This window comes from Orbilia oligospora (assembly GCF_000225545.1).
Source record: "Orbilia oligospora ATCC 24927 unplaced genomic scaffold scaffold00170, whole genome shotgun sequence".
Lineage (NCBI taxonomy): Eukaryota > Fungi > Ascomycota > Orbiliomycetes > Orbiliales > Orbiliaceae > Orbilia > Orbilia oligospora.
This window is the reverse complement of record NW_011645727.1, coordinates 157,572-175,886: the sequence shown is the minus strand read 5'-3', so window position 1 is coordinate 175,886 and position 18,315 is coordinate 157,572. Positions and strand designations below refer to the sequence as shown.

The 18,315-nt window shown below is 44.2% G+C and overlaps 5 protein-coding genes across 5 annotated transcripts; 2 read left to right on the top strand and 3 right to left on the bottom strand.

Moving 5' to 3' along the window:
* Nucleotides 1-1,266: 1,266 nt before the first annotated feature.
* On the top strand, nt 1,267-3,111 carry AOL_s00170g54 (uncharacterized protein; the record flags this gene model as incomplete). Its single annotated transcript, XM_011127683.1, has 7 exons — nt 1,267-1,471; nt 1,534-1,553; nt 1,655-1,691; nt 1,750-1,838; nt 1,897-2,276; nt 2,339-2,403; nt 2,480-3,111. 7 exons carry the CDS (start codon nt 1,267-1,269, stop codon nt 3,109-3,111), a joined length of 1,428 nt encoding a protein of 475 aa, XP_011125985.1.
* Nucleotides 3,112-6,898: 3,787 nt separating this feature from the next.
* AOL_s00170g53 (uncharacterized protein) lies at nt 6,899-8,358 on the top strand (the record flags this gene model as incomplete). The annotated part of the gene is made up of 4 exons (XM_011127682.1): nt 6,899-6,986; nt 7,065-7,160; nt 7,241-8,150; nt 8,211-8,358. 4 exons carry the CDS (start codon nt 6,899-6,901, stop codon nt 8,356-8,358), a joined length of 1,242 nt encoding a protein of 413 aa, XP_011125984.1.
* A 1,103-nt stretch (nt 8,359-9,461) lies between these two features.
* Nucleotides 9,462-10,640, bottom strand: AOL_s00170g52 (uncharacterized protein; the record flags this gene model as incomplete). Its single annotated transcript, XM_011127681.1, has 2 exons — nt 9,462-10,421; nt 10,485-10,640. The coding sequence occupies 2 exons, from the start codon at nt 10,638-10,640 to the stop codon at nt 9,462-9,464; spliced, it is 1,116 nt and encodes a 371-aa protein (XP_011125983.1).
* Nucleotides 10,641-11,979: 1,339 nt separating this feature from the next.
* On the bottom strand, nt 11,980-13,221 carry AOL_s00170g51 (uncharacterized protein; the record flags this gene model as incomplete). Its single annotated transcript, XM_011127680.1, has 2 exons — nt 11,980-12,020; nt 12,102-13,221. The coding sequence occupies 2 exons, from the start codon at nt 13,219-13,221 to the stop codon at nt 11,980-11,982; spliced, it is 1,161 nt and encodes a 386-aa protein (XP_011125982.1).
* Nucleotides 13,222-14,455: 1,234 nt separating this feature from the next.
* AOL_s00170g50 (uncharacterized protein) lies at nt 14,456-17,507 on the bottom strand (the record flags this gene model as incomplete). The annotated part of the gene is made up of 10 exons (XM_011127679.1): nt 14,456-14,986; nt 15,086-15,189; nt 15,304-15,682; nt 15,747-16,143; nt 16,220-16,344; nt 16,404-16,633; nt 16,705-16,879; nt 16,955-17,168; nt 17,251-17,271; nt 17,335-17,507. The coding sequence occupies 10 exons, from the start codon at nt 17,505-17,507 to the stop codon at nt 14,456-14,458; spliced, it is 2,349 nt and encodes a 782-aa protein (XP_011125981.1).
* Between the last annotated feature and the right edge of the window lie 808 nt (nt 17,508-18,315).

Below are 18,315 nucleotides of genomic sequence, written 5' to 3'. Positions count from 1 at the left end.
TCGAGATTCGCAATAGGCCAAGGACCTGGAGGAAGAAAGCCCACACCCCATCTGCACGGTCGTACACAAAAGTCTCACCGCAGGTGAACAAAGTCCGCTCGGAGTTCGGAATATCTCAGATTGACCAAGGAAGGACAAAGTCACTCTCTGTATTTCGGGGCCTTCTAGAATAATATGTGACATTCTTCCAGAAGATCTTGCCCCAAATCCGCCTGTGGGTTACGAGCCAAAAAGGACATGGTTCATGCTGCACGTTCGTCTATCAGAACTAGGGTATCTTATCGCACAGACCAGTCTAAGCACATCCCAATATAATAGCAAGCAAAGACTGCAGGAAGGAACGACACCACATAAGCCACACAACTAAATTTTACATGGCCAATTTCTGTTCCTGAGGTTAACACCAGGAATCCGTGGGGTGCGACCATACATCTGAAAGATGACGGCTAGGTTCCTAAAACTGACAGAAGACTCGGAGTATTCCAGGGTTTCCATGCAAAGCAGTAAAAGAGTGGATCTCACTATGGCGAAGCCCTGTTAAACTCATGAGCTTGACTAGGCTATAGTGCGCATACTCTATAGAATCTTTCTCCTCATTCTGCACCCCTTCTGCAGATTCTCTAACATGGCAAACAGGGTATCTCTCCATAAATCAATCACGGAACAATGGCGCCCTGGCATGGGGTTGGCCTGCCCAAATGATGTTCGAATGCGTTGTTTAATTTCAAAGCCTTGCTGTGAGCAGATGTCCCGCGCTCCATTCTAGGCAGTGTAACAGAGTCAGAAGGGACTGGGTAAATTCGACTCCAGACCTGAATTGATAATAACTATGCAGGGTAAGGTCTTTAGCTCACCATTATATTATTTGCCTTTTCCTATGAACCGTTCCGTGGAGTGGTGTTATTAGCTCTAAGGGACCCACGTCGAAGAGTTCGAGATCCACTTATTCGTTTATCCTCGCTTTTAATATAATCTACTAGTTAGCGCTTCCCCATCATAACTTTTTGCTAAGCTTTCTTCTTTTTGGGGTTTTTGATCTGTTTTGACAAAGCTGTTACTGCTGCCATCTTCTGCGTCGTTATCGTATCTGGAATACGTAGTGGAGGAGGAGATTTTACATAGAGCGTCATCGGCTTCAAGTGCAAGGGACCGCAACCTCGGAATCCGACAATGGAGGGGATGTGGTAGACTGTCGGTGGAATTCGAACAACTTAAGTCAAAAGTCAACACCGATATTAAAGATTTTTTCGCCGAGAGGGAAACAACATGGACAATGTAATCAATGGAACGTCCGCCGAAAGCTTTGGATACCAGCTTCCTGATCTTTCGGAGATCGACTTCAACGATAAGAGCAATCATGTTCATCTTATAATCATTGTCAACTCAGTGCTTATGGGCTTGATCATATTATTTATGGGGGCGAGAATATACGCAAGAGTTGGTCTTGCTAGTAGATTTCAAGTGGACGATGGTAAGTTTCTTTAGTTCAAATATCCAGCGACTCTTCAACTGCTAACCGATCATGAACTGTAGCCCTTATGGTTGCTGCAACAGTATGTTCAATTCTGCATCCCTAAGACTCTGCCGCCTTGACCAATTTTTGTCCGCCGTTTGTTCTTTGTCGTTGGGAATCTAATGAATATTATCCATCCAGCTGGTATCACTTGCCTGCTCTAGCATTATCATATACTGTATGTTACCTCTTGTCTTGCCTCGAATACATCGATACTTACGTTTCTATCGGAATAGCTATTCGACTAGGGCTTGGGCACCATATCTGGAATCAAAATCTCGCCGATCTAGACGGACTGAAAGAAAATATTGGTCTTTTCGCAAAAGTAAGCCTTGGAGTGTATTGGGTGTTCTTTCCATCGCGGATAGTCTGACAGAATATAGATTTTAAATAATGGGGCTGGCTTGCTCTATTCCTTCTCCCTGAATCTCGTCAAATGTTCGGTTGTAACTCTTTACGCCCGTGTCTTTCCGGTGAAATGGTTTAGATACTTTCTTTATGGTGTCGGGTTCACACTTGTGGCATCCTTTCTCATGACACTTTTCGTTGTGGTCTTCCATTGCAAACCAATAGAAGCTAGCTGGGATTGGACAATCAAAGATGCTAAGTGCCTCAACTTGATGGCGTTTCTTCAGACCATGGCTGGGATCAATGTCACTACGGATGTCATTTTGGCGACAGCACCAATACCGATGATCTGGAACCTCAAAATGTCGAGAAGAGAAAAGCTTGCGATTGCAAGTTTAGTCATTCTTGCGACATTGTAAGTCTGCCAGTACCGCCCGCTTAAATTTAATTCATATCCGATGCTAACTCTAAAATCAGCGCTTGTATCGCCTCTATCGTCCGTTTCATTAACCTTGACGGGCTAAAGCACTTTGATATTACTTGTGAGTCGATCGGATCAAAATTTTTAGTCAAGACGTTTGTCAGTCCTTCGATCGGCGACTAACGTGCGGAATCTAGACTCCTCCACACTACCCATAATCTGGTCTGTAATAGAAGTGGACGTTGCCATACTCTGCGCTTCTGCCTCCTCTATAAAACCTATTTTGACCCGACATTTCTCTTTTTGGGGCATTTTTAATCGATCTTTGGTCACTGTCAACGAACTTCCCCATAATCAGCCTGAGATTATGGATAGCGCAACCAAAAATAGCACATTCACCACTGCAAACAGAGTATTCTCAAACTCAAGCTCCGAGTCATATATTGCCAACACTGGCTACCTTTATAGTACAGACAGACCTTCTACACCAGAGTCGCCACGCACAGTAAAGAGAGATTGGAATTATGGTTCGGTCAATTCTTCCAATAGAGACAGATTTTCTGTTGAGCCAGTCGATTGGGATGATTATTGGAGAGCCAATGTGCGAGATGATATCAGTGCCCCAATCGACAAAGACATTCGAAAAAAGGTTGAGGCTGAAGGGGCCCACAAGTCTAAAGACAAGGGAGGAAACGGCAAGCGCCTAAGTTTCAGCAACTTCATTCCGTTGGATACATTCCGGCGACCAAGTGCGACAAGCTCACATAGGTCAAGAGATGAAGAAAAGGACCTCGAAAGGGATAAGAGTAGTGAATCTTTATCTCCCTAAGCTTTTCTCCTATTAATCCGCATTCGCTTCCTTTGATTCATCTACCTTCAGTATGTCCCTCGATCGCCTCAGCTATTTTATGACTTCGATGGCACCGGGCTATGCTTTCCTCCTCTATTGTTCCTTTCTTCTTTCCTTTCTTGTTATAATGATTCCCGGTTTTCTACTTATAGCTTTTCCGGCGGCATAGCGTTTTAGATACCATTCTGCATTTTAGACAGGCATTTTCAATTGGGTTCGATTGTTTTGTTTCTTTCTGTTTCGGGAGGGGAAATGGCGTTCTTGATCCGATGCCACAACGGCACCCATCGAAAAAGATTTCCCAACTCATCCTTATATTATTTGTATATATCACTATAATCTTGGGCGTTCACAACTTCTGCGACCGAGGTGGAAGCGTCTAAAACCTTGTACATATCCTCCATAACCAAAAAGTAATGATCAGACTTCGCGTCCCGCGAAAATATTTAAATTCACAGAAGATCTTGGAATTCAGATAAATGAGCTCAAATGAGACCACCGAGCTGATTCCTTCTATGGGTATTACTAAATTCAGGTTGGCGTTGTTGGCCCCTGAATAATTTTCATCCCGACAGCCTTGGAGAGATATTTTGGGACGCTAGGATGCAGAGACTATCAGCATGAAATGAGGGTCACGTCGGGGGTGCGCATATTTGTGCCTATAAAGATCACTAATTGGCGGCGTGTGAATCTGCGAAACCGATGCCGTAGCTTTCTCTTATGAATTTCCGATTTCCTACACGAGACGATGATACTGTAAAGTTAGAGGATGACTAATGGTAACAAGGAAAACCCGAAGGAAGCCTCTCAGACGAAATATACGATCCTATGTGGGTTTGAAAAGAAATATTAGGCAAGTATTCTCGCTTGGAACTGCGGATATTCGGTCACACATCGTCGTTGACTCGAGGCTCAATGGATATCAAATATTTATCGGCCAGTACACCCAAGCGGAGCTGGCTTCCGCTATCAGTAGGCCAAATATTGGTAGTGATATCTAGTATGACGCTCCATTACATCTTCTATACCTACTACTCATTATCATGGGATATTTTACCAGACGGAAGTGGCTTTTTCTCTGAAGGGACCTAGGTGGTTAGTTGGAGGTGGATGTTCAGTAATTAACGAAGTTTCGCGACGTCGACAAATGCACCAATGCTGTGAATCTAGTGGTAGACCGGGCGAATAATGGATGGGAAGAGACGAAAAGTCGAGAATATCCTTTTAATATATAGATAGAGATCAGCCGGTGGTCTCTAAAGAGAGAGGGAGCTAAGGCAATACGTAATTCTCTCGGATGTTTGACATCTATATAAAGGAAAATTTTAAGAGCATTACAGTAGTAGCCTTCCAGGTCTAGGTGCGAGACAAAGTAGTAACTAGTATTCACAGGTTAGGGTGATACTCCTCATACTGACATAGCAAGGGTCAACGTCCGACCAATATCACACGATGATAAGATTAATAGTAGAATTATAATGTGCAGATATGCCTCCCGATAATTCCGGATTGATAAATAGATAGTTTGGTATATAGATCGCACTAGATTCGAAATTTGCAAGAGTAACGATAGCAGACCCGTGTAGCTGGACCAATAAAACTAGATTATATAGCAGTGCACCTTTTAGAGATTGCACTGTATTCTTGTGTTACAAGAGGGAGAACTATATGATCATGATTTTATTCATATATCGTACACTCGAAGATCTATTGCTTCTCATTCAAGTACTCTAGCTACGGCCCAAAAAGAAATTTAAGCTGAGACTAATTTAATTCAATAATAGCTCCTACAGAATATAGGGGAAATGATGCTAGGCTATAGCGCTACGGGTATATAGCCAACTACGACCTGGCCCTAGTATAAAGCTAGAGATCTAGAGAGCGTTAATACCAAGGTTCGACTCGGATAGTGCGACTAGTTTTTCTTTTCACAGTGGGTTGTTATGAACTCAATTCAAAGGCAGTTTGAAGGTAGTTGTCTAAGGTGGTATTTCTGTTCTACAGTGCAGTTTTAACAGCCCTTGAGTTCGGCTCCAAGTACCTGACTAAATTTATAACCTTGATTGCATTGACGTTTGCGCCGCGTACTTGAGGTATCGATTCAATATCTTCTACCAAGTAAGAGTAATTTTGCCATTTTTGGAGGGTTCAGGAGCAATTGCAGATGAGTGGAAAGGGGCATTTATCGGCTAGAAAGGGTTTGAGATATTGCAGTCAGTAGATATTTGTTCTTGAATTTAATGGAGGCTAGTTACTAGAGCTGATTTGCCGGAGACAGAGAGCCGGATAAAATAGAGTCAAATCCTAGGACCGAAATCCCACCTTCCAACACATCAACCAATGTTACAAACTGAGGTTAACCATGGGAGAGAAACTGAAAAATCGAATTCTCCAGGGTTACTCAATGGTTTCATCCGCAAGCGAATTTTCGATGAGGAAAGCCTAGATGTGCCAGTTCCTTGTCAAATGCTTGTTCCCTTAGAATCACTCTTTGAGGCACGTGGATTACTATTAGAATAAACTTTTCGAACAGCTTGCCAATAAAAGGTTTCAGCTAGATCTCGGGGTTCGTAGTCTAATTCTGGGGCCCCAAAGGCTAGGGGCATCACATATCATTCGATATACTATACCTTATTGAGTAGGACATTGTAGTTTGATAATACGAAGACCCGGTTTATGGGGACTAGCTATGTACCCGTGCTAAATGGAGGTTTCTTCCATCGGAGAAAACGGACCGAGTTGGAAAGTACTACTACACGGCCGGGATTATATCTGGCTCCATTCAAACCTACACCGAGTTTTAGAGATGTGGGTAACGGGTGAATTTAAAAATGGTTAAAAGGCAGCACTAGCCTTAGTTAATTAATTAACCGGCTGTTACATTTTAGTATCCAGTTCGTGTTGTAGCGGTCTGCAGCCGTAGCCTCGAATATTGATTCAGGCGCTCAATGCAATCTCCTTGTAAGCTTGTCCCCATGGCCCCATATGGCCGGCCATAGGCACATGTTCATTCGAACTATCATGTATATATTCCATGGTAACCTCCGACAAGGCAGACAGAGCAACAGGGGTCATTAACACGTCTAGACGCAAATTATTGGTAATGTTGAGTAAACTCGGCTAGGTAGCTTTGAAGACTCTTACTCACGACCTCTCAGCTATGCGCTATCTGGTATTCCATTAACCTTTTCTATACTCTGGACACCCCGCTTTCCATCTACAGCCCCCCCCTTGTTTTTTGGGTTTCTTTTTCCTCGGTTTCCTCGTCTTATAGAAACCAAAAGATGAAGGCAGTTACATGAATTTGTATGCAAAATTTATCGCTAGGGTTGTAGGCAAAGCCCAAAAAAGAGAATCATTCTATATTGGTATTTGCCCATGTGGTTAGAGATTTCTTTCGTATATAGATTTCGAGGGTATAGCGGAATAGACTCTGTGTGTTCCGTGGTGCCGTTAGGCCCGTTCGGACGACAATTTCGATTGATCATATCGTAGCTATCATATGATGCATCAGCCTGAAATTAATCTAGGCATCGGATATTCCAACTTTTTGGCTATTGGAGCTGTAGTATCATAATATATCAAGAGAATGTATATAAAGATTCCAATATTTCCAGCAGTTTACGAACAGCACAAGTAGTTAGACTCCATCAACCAAATCGATCCAAAGGAATTATACAGCGCATTAAACATTCCATTTGGGCATTCTATACTTGGATCGACACATACATTATATATTACATAGTTACACCTATCACAATATTCAATGGCTGTCCTATCTAAAGTCACGCCCGCCATACTCTTGTTGGCCACGGCAAACCAGGTCCTCGGCCAGCAATCTGTTTGGGGTCAATGTAAGCTTCAAAAAGCACCATAATGGCTCTGAATCCTCGAGGATCTCTAATCGAGCATACGCTAATTCTTCATTGTAGGCGGTGGGATCGGTTGGACGGGTCCCACGACTTGTCAATCAGGAAATTATTGTTCCGTTCAAAACCCTTACTACTCTCAGTGCATTCCAGGAGCCGGTAATGATTTCTCACTCACCGACTAAACTAAAACCACTTGAAGTAAAAAAAAAACTTATCAAATTTTCTACTATATGCAGCAACTACGACACTTGCGACAACGACCCGAACCACAACAGCCTCGACTCGAACCACTACTGCGAGTTCCCGCACTCCCACCCCTTCAAGCTCTAGCAAAAAGGTCAAGTATGCTGGAGTCAACATTGCCGGATTTGATTTCGGCATGGCGACCACTGGTACTCAAAACATGCCAGAAATCATTGACGTGTCAGTCACCGGAGTTACTCAAATGCGTCACTTCGTCAACGATGACAAGTTCAATATTTTCCGTCTACCTGCAGGTTGGCAATTCCTGCTTAACAACAATCTAGGTGGTACTCTCCACTCAACAAACTTTGGCAAGTATGATACACTCGTTCAGGGATGCTTAAACCTTGGTGCCTTGTGTATCGTCGATATCCATAACTATGCCCGCTGGAACAATGCTATAATTGGACAAGGAGGCCCTACAGATGCCCAGTTTGTCGATATATGGACGCAGCTAGCTCGGAAGTACGCTGGTCAAAGTAGAATCGTCTTCGGTGTAATGAACGAACCTCATGATATCAATATAAATACTTGGGCTGCGACGGTCCAAAAAGTCGTAACCGCAATCCGAAACGCCGGAGCAACATCGCAGATGATTTTATTGCCCGGAAATGGTTGGACTTCTGCGGGTGAATTCGTCAGCAACGGTTCTGGGGACCTTCTCAACCAAATCACCAATCCAGACGGCTCAAAAACAAACCTAGTCTTTGACGTTCACAAGTACTTGGACTCTGATAACAGTGGAACACACGCTGAATGTGTTACAAACAATATCGATGCTGCTTTCCAACCCCTAGCCACTTGGCTCAGAAAAGTAGGGAGACAAGCCTTCCTGAGCGAGGTCGGTGGTGGTAACGTCGAGAGCTGCGGTCTATACATGTGCCAACTCTTGGATTTCCTCAAGTAAGTATATCACTTTAGATCTCTTTTTTCGTATCACTTCTAACACGTTTTTCCGCGTAGCGCAAATAGCGATGTCTATCTTGGTTGGACCTCCTGGGCTGCAGGCGGGTGGCAGCCATCCTGGAATTATGTTTTGACTGAAGTCCCCAACGGCAATGTCGACACGTACTTGGTACAGAAATGCTTCGTTCCTAAATGGATCTCTTAGCTTTACTTCGATGAGATTCATAGCTTTTGTTCGCTATGTGACTCCAAATTCTACAAAAATTCCTGTTGCACGAGCCCCGTACTTGAGTAATGGGTTAGCCTAGAGGCCCACTCGCAGACGAGTGACCCAAGCTAGTATCTGTACATTGTTATATTATTCTGTAAATAAGAGGAAATACTTTCTATTGAATGAGATTGAACCCAGATATCATCAAGATTTAAAATTTGGAGATTCCACAATATATGCGTTGCTTCAAATATATTGTACGTAGATAGATATAGGCTGCAGTACTATAGTGCTGATTAAGCAACTGTATACATTTGTTGGCTAGACTTTACAGATGGGTGTACTAGCCACATGCTGTGCTAGTTCTAGTTGCCCGAGAGTACTCGGGTCTGAGAGCAAAACCGAGTTAAAATATGCCCCGGGGCCGGGCCTAGTTAGCTTATCAGGTTGGTACCACTTGGTAGAGTAGCTATGGCTAGTCTATACATATTCATATTCGGGTTCGTGATCGCGAGGTACTTCTTCGCAGTTTACTAAACATGACCCACCAAATTCTAACCTCACATCCATGGTTTATCGAAGCTGGACTACATTACAGCATAGGACCTATCAACAAAATCAACTGGCATACGCGTGCATATTGCGGTATGTATATGTATAGGTACCGGTACTTTGTACCAGCTACTGCCGGCCGGCCGCGGCCCACTAATATCATGATCTCTATAGACCTATAGCTACTAGGCGGCCCAGCTGGCCACAATCTAGAAGCCCTGCAGCAATCAAAACTACAAGGTCAACCTATAATATCTGCTCATCCCAAGACCTGGAGGATAATGTACGATGGGGCGTTTGATTTAAACTAAGGCTGTACCACCAACGGTGGGCATTTTTAGAAAGATATAGGAATTCTATGAAGACTTTCATCAAAACTACTAAATGAAATATTTAGATACAAAGGGATAAGGAAAAGGTGTTGATACAGCTGTATACAGGCATCCCCTCGCACCATTAGATCCACTATTAGAACTAATAAGCTAACTTCTTTCGACTAGCCACGACCTGCTCAGTTGGTCAGTGGATCCGGACCAGAGCACACTTTACAAACATTGGGCGTAGTAAGGATTTAAAGTTGAGCAAGCTGCAGGGGCGCTACAAGCTGTGAATCCTGTCCATCCCACTCCACCACATTGTCCCCATTTGCTCTGAGAGCCTCCAGGGCTTACGGGAGGGGTAGTTGTCGCTGGGGTGGTCCTTGGAGTAGTCGTTGGGGACATTGTCGTAGTTGCCGTCGTAGTCCTTGTGGTCGTGATAGTTGAGGTAGCCGGTGTCGTAAGCACACCAAAAAAGTCGAGAACCATTGACTCGTGATAGGGAACACCACCATGGCCAGCACCCGCGGCCATATATCCCACCAATTTCTTCCCATCGCCGTAGAGATACTGTGTGTACCCGCTTTCCGGGTTGTTGGAATTTGTTGATGTCAAAGAAACTCCAAGAACGTTGCTCCATTGCTTCAATTCCTCTTGGAAAAGCGCGGGGAGAACAAGACTGTCAGCAGAGCCGTGCCAGATTTGCATACGAGTTCGACGACCAGTGTATCCAGGATATGCATTCCGGGCGTAGTTCCCCCAGTCTTGAGCTGATTTAATAACTTGTCCGTTTGCGCAAGTCATGTTACTCGCTCCGGGGGCTGAGCTACCAGAGCCAGCGAAGCAGGCTGCAGGAACACCAGCAAATGGAGCTCCGGCCTCAAATACATCTGGGTACGCAGCCGCCAAGTTGTTTGTCATCATAGCCCCCGATGAGAATCCGATTGCATAAACTCGGTTTGGATCTCCATTATACTTGTTCAAAGTGTATTGAACTTGTTGAACAATTCCTTGGGTGTCACTACCACCATTGTGAGTGAGACTCTGTGGGGTATGATTGTCCCAGCATGCCACCCCTTGCTTGGTGTTACTGCTTGGGTATATCATAATGAATCCGTACTGGTCGGCGTAGGTCTGAAAGCGGGAGCTGGAGTACATTTGTTGACCAGTTCCGCCACAGCCGTGTAACTACAGGCGCAATTAGAAAGTCCACTAATTTTATATCAAATAATAGTAACAGGGATATCTTACAGCGACAATGACGGGGGGCTTGCTAGCCAATCGATCCGGGACGTAGATACTCATTTGAATGCCAGATGGATTCGACCCCCATCCTGAAACACTTTGCAAAGATGCCGCAGAGACCAGGCCTGCGGTCAGGAGAACCGTTTGAATAACACCGATCATGGCGTATGTTTCTAGTAAGATGTAAATTTATATTTCATAAACAAGAGAAACAGATCAATGGAGCCTTGTGTCGGTTCTTCAGCTTGGCTTTCGATATTTTATTTTCCGAACCCTCTAACTGAAGGGGGATTCTTTTACATTTTATATCCGAATCTTTCAAGCTTTTCCTTCATACTTGAAACTCTCCGGCCTATCGATATAGATCCGCAAATTTGAATCCTCATCCCCTACGCGACGAATATTGTATAACACTCTCGGAATATGATTTTTTTTGCCCGGTCTAAAACCGCTATATCATTGCAAGAAATCTCGAGAGGTGGGAGTATACCCACGAAACATTCCACGTGTAATTGGTCGAGTCGTGTTTCAAGTTGGGACAAATTACAAGATTCTTAATTAGTAGATAGCTCGTAGGAAGTAAAAGGCCTTTTGATCCGGGCAAAGAATATCATGATCATTTTGATGATCATATTATGGCTGCTTAGTTCCGACTCAGCGGCAAGGCAGACTCCAGCTCTTAGAGAATTATCTTCGGCACATACCATAAAATCGTTAGCCGTGCACTTCTCATCGGAAGGAAATATATTTATTCAAGCTTTCAACGGTTGGGACTGAAAAAATTCCGATTATTTTAGGCGTAAGGTCCCGCTCGATAAGTTTTAAAATACCCGCCATTTAGGCTAATAACTCCGCTCCTAAGAAATTGCACTGTCGAGTGCCATATTCTCTAGCCGAACAACACCAATTAGTCAGATCTCAAAGTAAAATACTGGTCAGTGGTGGGGAAAGAGCATCATACCCTCGGTAAAGTTGCAAGTTATGCAAGAAACCCGGCTAACTACATAAACGTGGCGAGTTTTACGACCCTTGGCAATCTAAGTACGGTCACGAGTTCACGGCTCCAGATTCCATTAGAAAGTCTTCCTGGCTACAACATCGGCGCCCAGACCTCAAGCCCTAAATTCATCTCTATAAAGGATTATCCCTTCCGTTCGGATCCATCGTCTCGCCCTCCGATAAATAGGCGGCGTGGTCAATATGGTTTATCAAGTACCTCCTCAGGTGGGAATTTATATTAACAATGGTGCATTAGGTCATATATATGATCATATAATATAATTATATACAGTTACAGCTAAACACCTGTATATATAGTGACATGACCATTGTACATATAACAGAACAAAAAGAGGTAAAGTAAAATATACTATAGTTATAACAAAACATGCTGACACGGACGCTCTTGAGCCCCTCCATGATATTTACATAATCTTTCAAATTATACAGTTTATGTACATCGGTATACCGGCATTTTACCTATCGCATTTCCTTTGCGTAACTAATTGAGGCATTGCGAGTACCACTGATTGCTGAACTTGCCTGCAATAGGTGTTAGCGATTTGGTTGTATTTAAAAGTTTTATCGGTCCGAGCATTAAGGGGATTCTGGATATGTACTTACAAGTTCCTGAAGAGCAGCACTTTGGCCCGGTAAACCCGTCCCCACCACATTGGCCGTAAAGCGGCGAGCAATTTCCAGATCCCGTAGTACTCTGAGCTGCCGTTGTTGCGGCTCTTGTGGTGGTGGCGGCGGCGGTGGTTGAGCCACCAGTGTTGGTCCCTGGGTTCAACAATGTCAACAAGCCCGGGCGGTAGGGCAGTTTGTTATAGTCTCCACCGCCATTGTCATTCGGGTTGCGTCCTTGATAGAGAAGCTGTAGGTTGCACGGGTCGACTGTGAAAGTCTGATCAGCGTTGATGCGAATCAAATCTCCATGGCTGATGTCGTTGGTCCAAGTGGCACCACTGTTGGCCTTGCCGGCGAACGGATTGCTCTCAGTCGCTGCCTGTGCTGTCCAAGTTCCGGACAGACTAGTAGCGGTGAACGAACGGAAAAATCTTCCGTTGTTCCCCATTGCCTCAACTATCATTAGATATTTGTTTAACCCTTTGAGTGTATAAACTTGCACCGCTTCAAACAAATTGGCTTTGGTATCGCTCATGATGACTGTAGACGCCGTGCCGAAATTGCCGGGGAAGTTTCCGATTGGCATGCTAGCGCGGTAGATCTTGCCATTGTCTCCTGCAAAGAAGAGATACATGTTCTGGCTGTCGCCAATAAGGGTTTGGTCGATAGGACCGGTGTCGGAGCCCGAGATAGTTCCGCTGAATAGCGGTTGGGCAGATGACCATCCATTTGGATTTGTCGGATCGCTTGATGTCTTATAAGAGAATGCAGTAGCTCCCCATTGGTACGCGAGAATCCAAACGCTTTTAGGGGCGAAATAGAATAAGGTAGGCGCAACAGCCGCTTGGGACATCGCATTCTGGCTTACTGATCCCATGTCGTTCCAGTTTGAGAATGTGCCAAAGTTCATGGACCCATATGCTGATCCGTAATAAGTCGCGTAGACGAGATGCTTGCCGTTGTAAGGAGCGTAGGTAAAGTCTTTGAGAGAAGCCCATCCGTTTTTCGGTTGGGCTAGAACTCCGGTAGATGACCATCTATATGTCGATGGCAATTGGCACTGGGCCGCAACAGCAGCAGCTGATGCAAGTAGTACAATACCAGTTGAAAGCATTTTGTCGGCACGGCGGTTAAGAAATGGAAATTCTCTATTCGATTTCGAGATGGAGTTTGAGTGGCCCAGCAAGAAATGTTTGAGCAATTAACAGTTTACGATATAGTAGAGAAGAACGCTGGCTCTCGATTCTTGAAGCTTCTGGGCTCAATGTTGAACTAGAGCTATCGGAAACACAATCATGGCGCAGAGACAGTCGCTTTTATTTATACTATTTCAGTAGCAAGTTATCTCGTAAACCAAAGTAGCCAGATTAGAAATATATTGATATCGATTGTATCGAACCACGGAACATCAACAAGCTGATCCGTTTCTCCCTTCTCTAGGCCCTCCAAGTTGTTTCCTAGCAATATTAATTCATACCTAATTGGGAAGCTCTTCCCATGTAAATTCAAATCTCGCCAAGAGTAAACATTCGCGCGATATGACAGCGCACTTAGTAATACCCCGCTAATAAGTTTGTCGGTTCGCATTCCCGCTAGGACGAGGCCTTCCATGGTTCCAGCTTAGCCCTGAACCATGGATCAAAGGCTAAATTACCACAAAACGCACTTTGGGTGTTCCCTCGTATATAGAGTCGAGTCAAGGATCCGGATCTGGTGGTTAAAGTGATCGGACAAACTCTGCACAAATTCGCCGTCTCCTACCAAAAATCGCAGTCTGCCTTGCGTCTAAATCTGGAACAATATGATGCAGGATTGTACTACTGTGCGTAGTCGAGGTAGATTCGTCTCCAAGTAAATATGAAACCCATGATCCCTTCCCCCGAGTTGCATCGTGGTGGGTCCGGGGAGCAAGTCTCAGTTTTAAATTTTAACCTTTCATGAATTCAGCGGGGCGCTAGACGACATTAAGGGCTTGGGCTGTGTTGTGTCCTATAGATCTATGGTTAAAAGATTGAGACATATCATTTAATTTACCTCCTAAACATGGTGAAGCTGAAGTTCAGCAAGGACATTTATACCCCATTCAAATAGTTATTTCTCGAAATTCTATTCTCTACTAGCTCCCTGCCTCCTTAAAAGACCTAGGATACCTTGAACCACGCACGATCACGAAGCGAATTCGCGCGAAGCAGATTGATAAGATATATAATGATAGAACTTAACCTAGGAGCATATGAATACGTACGTAAACTGAACATACAAAATAGTTCTGCCAATACAAAAGATCGTAATTGATATCGATCATCTGCATACAAGAGCTTTCAGCCTAAATACCGATGTTCAAAATCCTATATTTCCGTGATAGTCCCGATTTCCACGACTTGATCAATCGGCAACCCTAAAAAGTTGACTTTATTGGTTGTTTGCTCTCTCAACCACGTGTAACAGGCTAAAATGGCTTTGGAAATTTTATTCCTGTCTCTACGTTCGATAAGTCTTTGCTTTCCAAGAAGGAAAACAACTTGCTCTTCAAACGCGGAAGAAAGTGCCGTCTTTTCAGATGTTAAGGAATTCGTCTCAACTTGCAGTCGGCCATGACGTTGGCGGGTTGTGTTTTCAACTGTAATCTCATTACCCGGCAACATCCTCATAGGGGGGGCATCGGTACTCTCCGTAATTGTCTCAAGCTTTGCAGAAACTCCATCAGGCGGCTCAGAGGCCGGTTGTTCGGCTAAGGCGAGATAGTCGCCCAATTTCAATTTGATGATTTCGGCAAGGGTTTCGGGGACAGCTTCGTTATACCCATATCGAGCAATAATGCGGTATGTATTATGCAGGGCCTCGATTTTCGTAATAACATACCGTTGGTCATTCTCGATCTGTATATTAATCATGACAATTCATTAGACCAAACTCAAAGATAATATAATTAAAGCGTTATGCGGGTTCTTTACGCTAGGTATAGTAATATATCGAACGTTCAAAAATATTGTGATAGCATGTTGAGCCTCGAAGGACCTAAGGAATCGAGTGTAGACAGTGGGATAGAGAAATCCCGTCTTGTCCATAAAAATTCCGATGCCTATGAATTCAATGCTTATTAGTAGTGGGAACACCAAATACTACAAGGGCTTCGATTTAGCCCTGAGGAAGAGGGCCGTGTATCTGAGCCACTAAGCCCGGAGCCCTTAGTTACCTTTCATGCCACTGACAGCCCTCTTGCCACCAGATAACCTCATTCCATCCCCTTTAGTGACAACCGCGTTATGGAACGCCTTATCATGGACTTGCATATTTCTCTCAGCAGACCACTGCCTATGCTTTCCAAATCGCCAGAGAAGCATCACCAATGCCAGAATAGCTGCTACCAAGAGAGTGAACCAAGCACCAGTCGGGACTTTGGTAAGCGCTGCAGATAAGAAAAGGCCATCAAAGCAGGCAAAGATGAAAAAGATCGGGGTCACAATAAGAATGTTCATGCGCCAAACAACGATTGCAACAATACTAACTAGGCATGTTGTGATAAATGTTACAAGAATAACACAAACACCGTACGCCTGCCCTAGGCTTGTCGTCTAAGATTGGTTGTGAGTAAAAATCTCGGATCTTTGGAACTGCGCGAATGGCCGGGTAACTTACATTGTTATAGACCGCAGTGACTATGACGCATCCGATTAATAAAAGCCAGTTCGCAAAAGGTATATAAACTTGTCCATGGATTTTTGTGCTGGTGTGAACAACTTTGAGTTTGGGAAAGTAGTTTAGCGCCATTATCTGCGTTAATAATTGAAATGTAGCTGTGATCGTGGCCTGCGACGCAACGATGGCAGCAAGTATCGATAAGATCAGACTCGGCCAAAAGGTCCCAGGCGGTACCGTATTAAAGAACGGATTCGAGTATGCCCCTTCATTCCGAGATATATATGCAGCTTGGCCCGCATAAGCTATTATAAGACAGGGATATGCAAAACAAACCCAACTGATCTGAATAGCGCGCTTGGAGAAGCTGCCCAGATCAGCGAAGAGACATTCACAACTGTATATGATATTACGCGTCAGGAAAATGGTTCGGACGGATCTTTGAAATATTGTTTCCAAGAGGTAGCGCATACCCTGTAAAACAAAGTAGAATATTGGCAAGCGCTTTCCACCCTTCAGCCCCATTTTTTGTAAACCAGGCACCGGCAAAGTAGGGAGAGAAGGCCCTGAGCACAGTATGGTCAAACTTGACTAGGTTCTATGCGGACAATGGAATTAGTCTTGGGACTAAATTTGACTTGGACTAGATTTTCTTACGTAAACTCCGAAGACAACATTGAATAGCAACCAGAGTACAACGATTGGCGAAAATGCGACCGTTAATTTAGTGACTCCAAAAGGCTGGATAACAAATAAGAGAACTAGTATCGCACAGCTAATGCCAACTATTGCTCCCGTACTGAGATCTGGCTGAACGACTCTGATCCCCTGAATGGCCCCAAGCACAGACTGGGCTGGGGTCAGAACGCCATCTATCGCAGCAAAAACTATTATTATCTATTCTAGAAAAGCCTTGGGCCTTCTGGTTATAGAACCTTGAGATCGAGGGGCTACCCACCGGCCATAACGAGTGTGACGCCAAATATGCTCAGTCCTGAGAGTAAGAGTTTAATAAATCTACTCTCTTCCACGGTCGTACGAACCGCGTTATGGGAGCTCCCTAGCTCGTTTGTAGAATACCTGCTCATTTTAAGTGTAGACACATCCATAGGGTCCCGTCGGACAATGTGAAGCTATAAAGTGTTAAAAACAAATCCCAATTGCAATATCGCCGTAGCAAAACAATTCAACAGGAGAGTTATGCGTACGTATCGGCTAAGCAATGAGAACAGCGCAAAGGTTCCACCCTCACCCTCATCGTCAGCTTGCAAAACAATGAACACATATTTAATTGTAACAATGATAGTGAGCGACCATATGATAAGGGAAAGTGCGCCAACAAGGTCATCCCAAGATGGCTCTGAAGCGAAAGTGGAGCTGAAAACGTAGAGAGGGGAGGTGCCGATGTCGCCATATATAACTCTATATACGTATAAAGCTATTAGCAAGCAACGATCAACCGATACGCGATCGACCCTCGAGACTAAACCGTAAAAACACTTACCCGGTAGCCTGGTAAGCAACCCTGCAGATGACGTTAGCCTTCCGCGTGAACACGCCCCAAAGTCTCGGGTCTAATTAGATTTACCAAAGCAGCATAGTTCCGTGAAACACTTGTTTCTTCCTTACATCCCCTTCCCATTGATGATAATCTTCGTCTTCGTAGTCTCCAGCCGCAGAAAATCGCTTGACAAGCGCTTCATCCCGGCCGGTATCTACCTTGGTTATTGCGTCTCCATCATCACCACCCTGCTTATGCATCCCTGACTTGAGATCGAAAAGAAAAGCAACAACGTGGCTATAATAGTTTGCTTCCCGGGTATAAAAAGATGGTAAAGGAAGTATAGGATGTGGCTTCGATAGAGTAAAAGCTCGTACGACTACTTGCAAAAAAATAGCTTATATGTACTAAAATTATGTAAAATTTACGAAATTGAAACAGAATCCATGGGAGAAACTTGGGGAACTTATAGGAAAGACTTACCACCTAGCACAAACGTTAAACGGCGTGATGAAAGAGATAACGCCATACCCCACTCCTTTTCACATGAATATTAAACCTCGGTGCGGAGCTGATAGTATACGAGCTAGCTCGCTTGCATTGCCTCATCCTTCTGAGACACCCCTCGTTAGGCAAACTTAAATCACTGACGCGCAAAACTACAACCTGGGCCGCCTCGTTCCCTGGGTTTCAAAGAGGGTAACATGTACATGCATATGCGCATGCTAAATAGTTTACATATTCACCAACACTTGAGGCAGAAAAGTTAGTGTTGGATAACCATGCCGTCCTTGTGTGACACCACCACGGTCTGTACATGTGGGTACTTCGGGTACATACTGAGGGGAAACGAGCAAGGAGTCTAATGCAAGGAATCCCGGAATCAGAAACAGGTTTCCTCCATGTCAACGACAGAACTTGGGAAATATTTACCGTCCAGTAATCGTAGACACGATTATAAAATGGCTAGCCAAGCGCAAGCCGGCTTATAACTCCAAAGAAAATGCATCCAAAAGGTCGAGCAAAGTTCCGTCCCTGGATCCATTGGGGCTGTGCTGGAAACAAAAA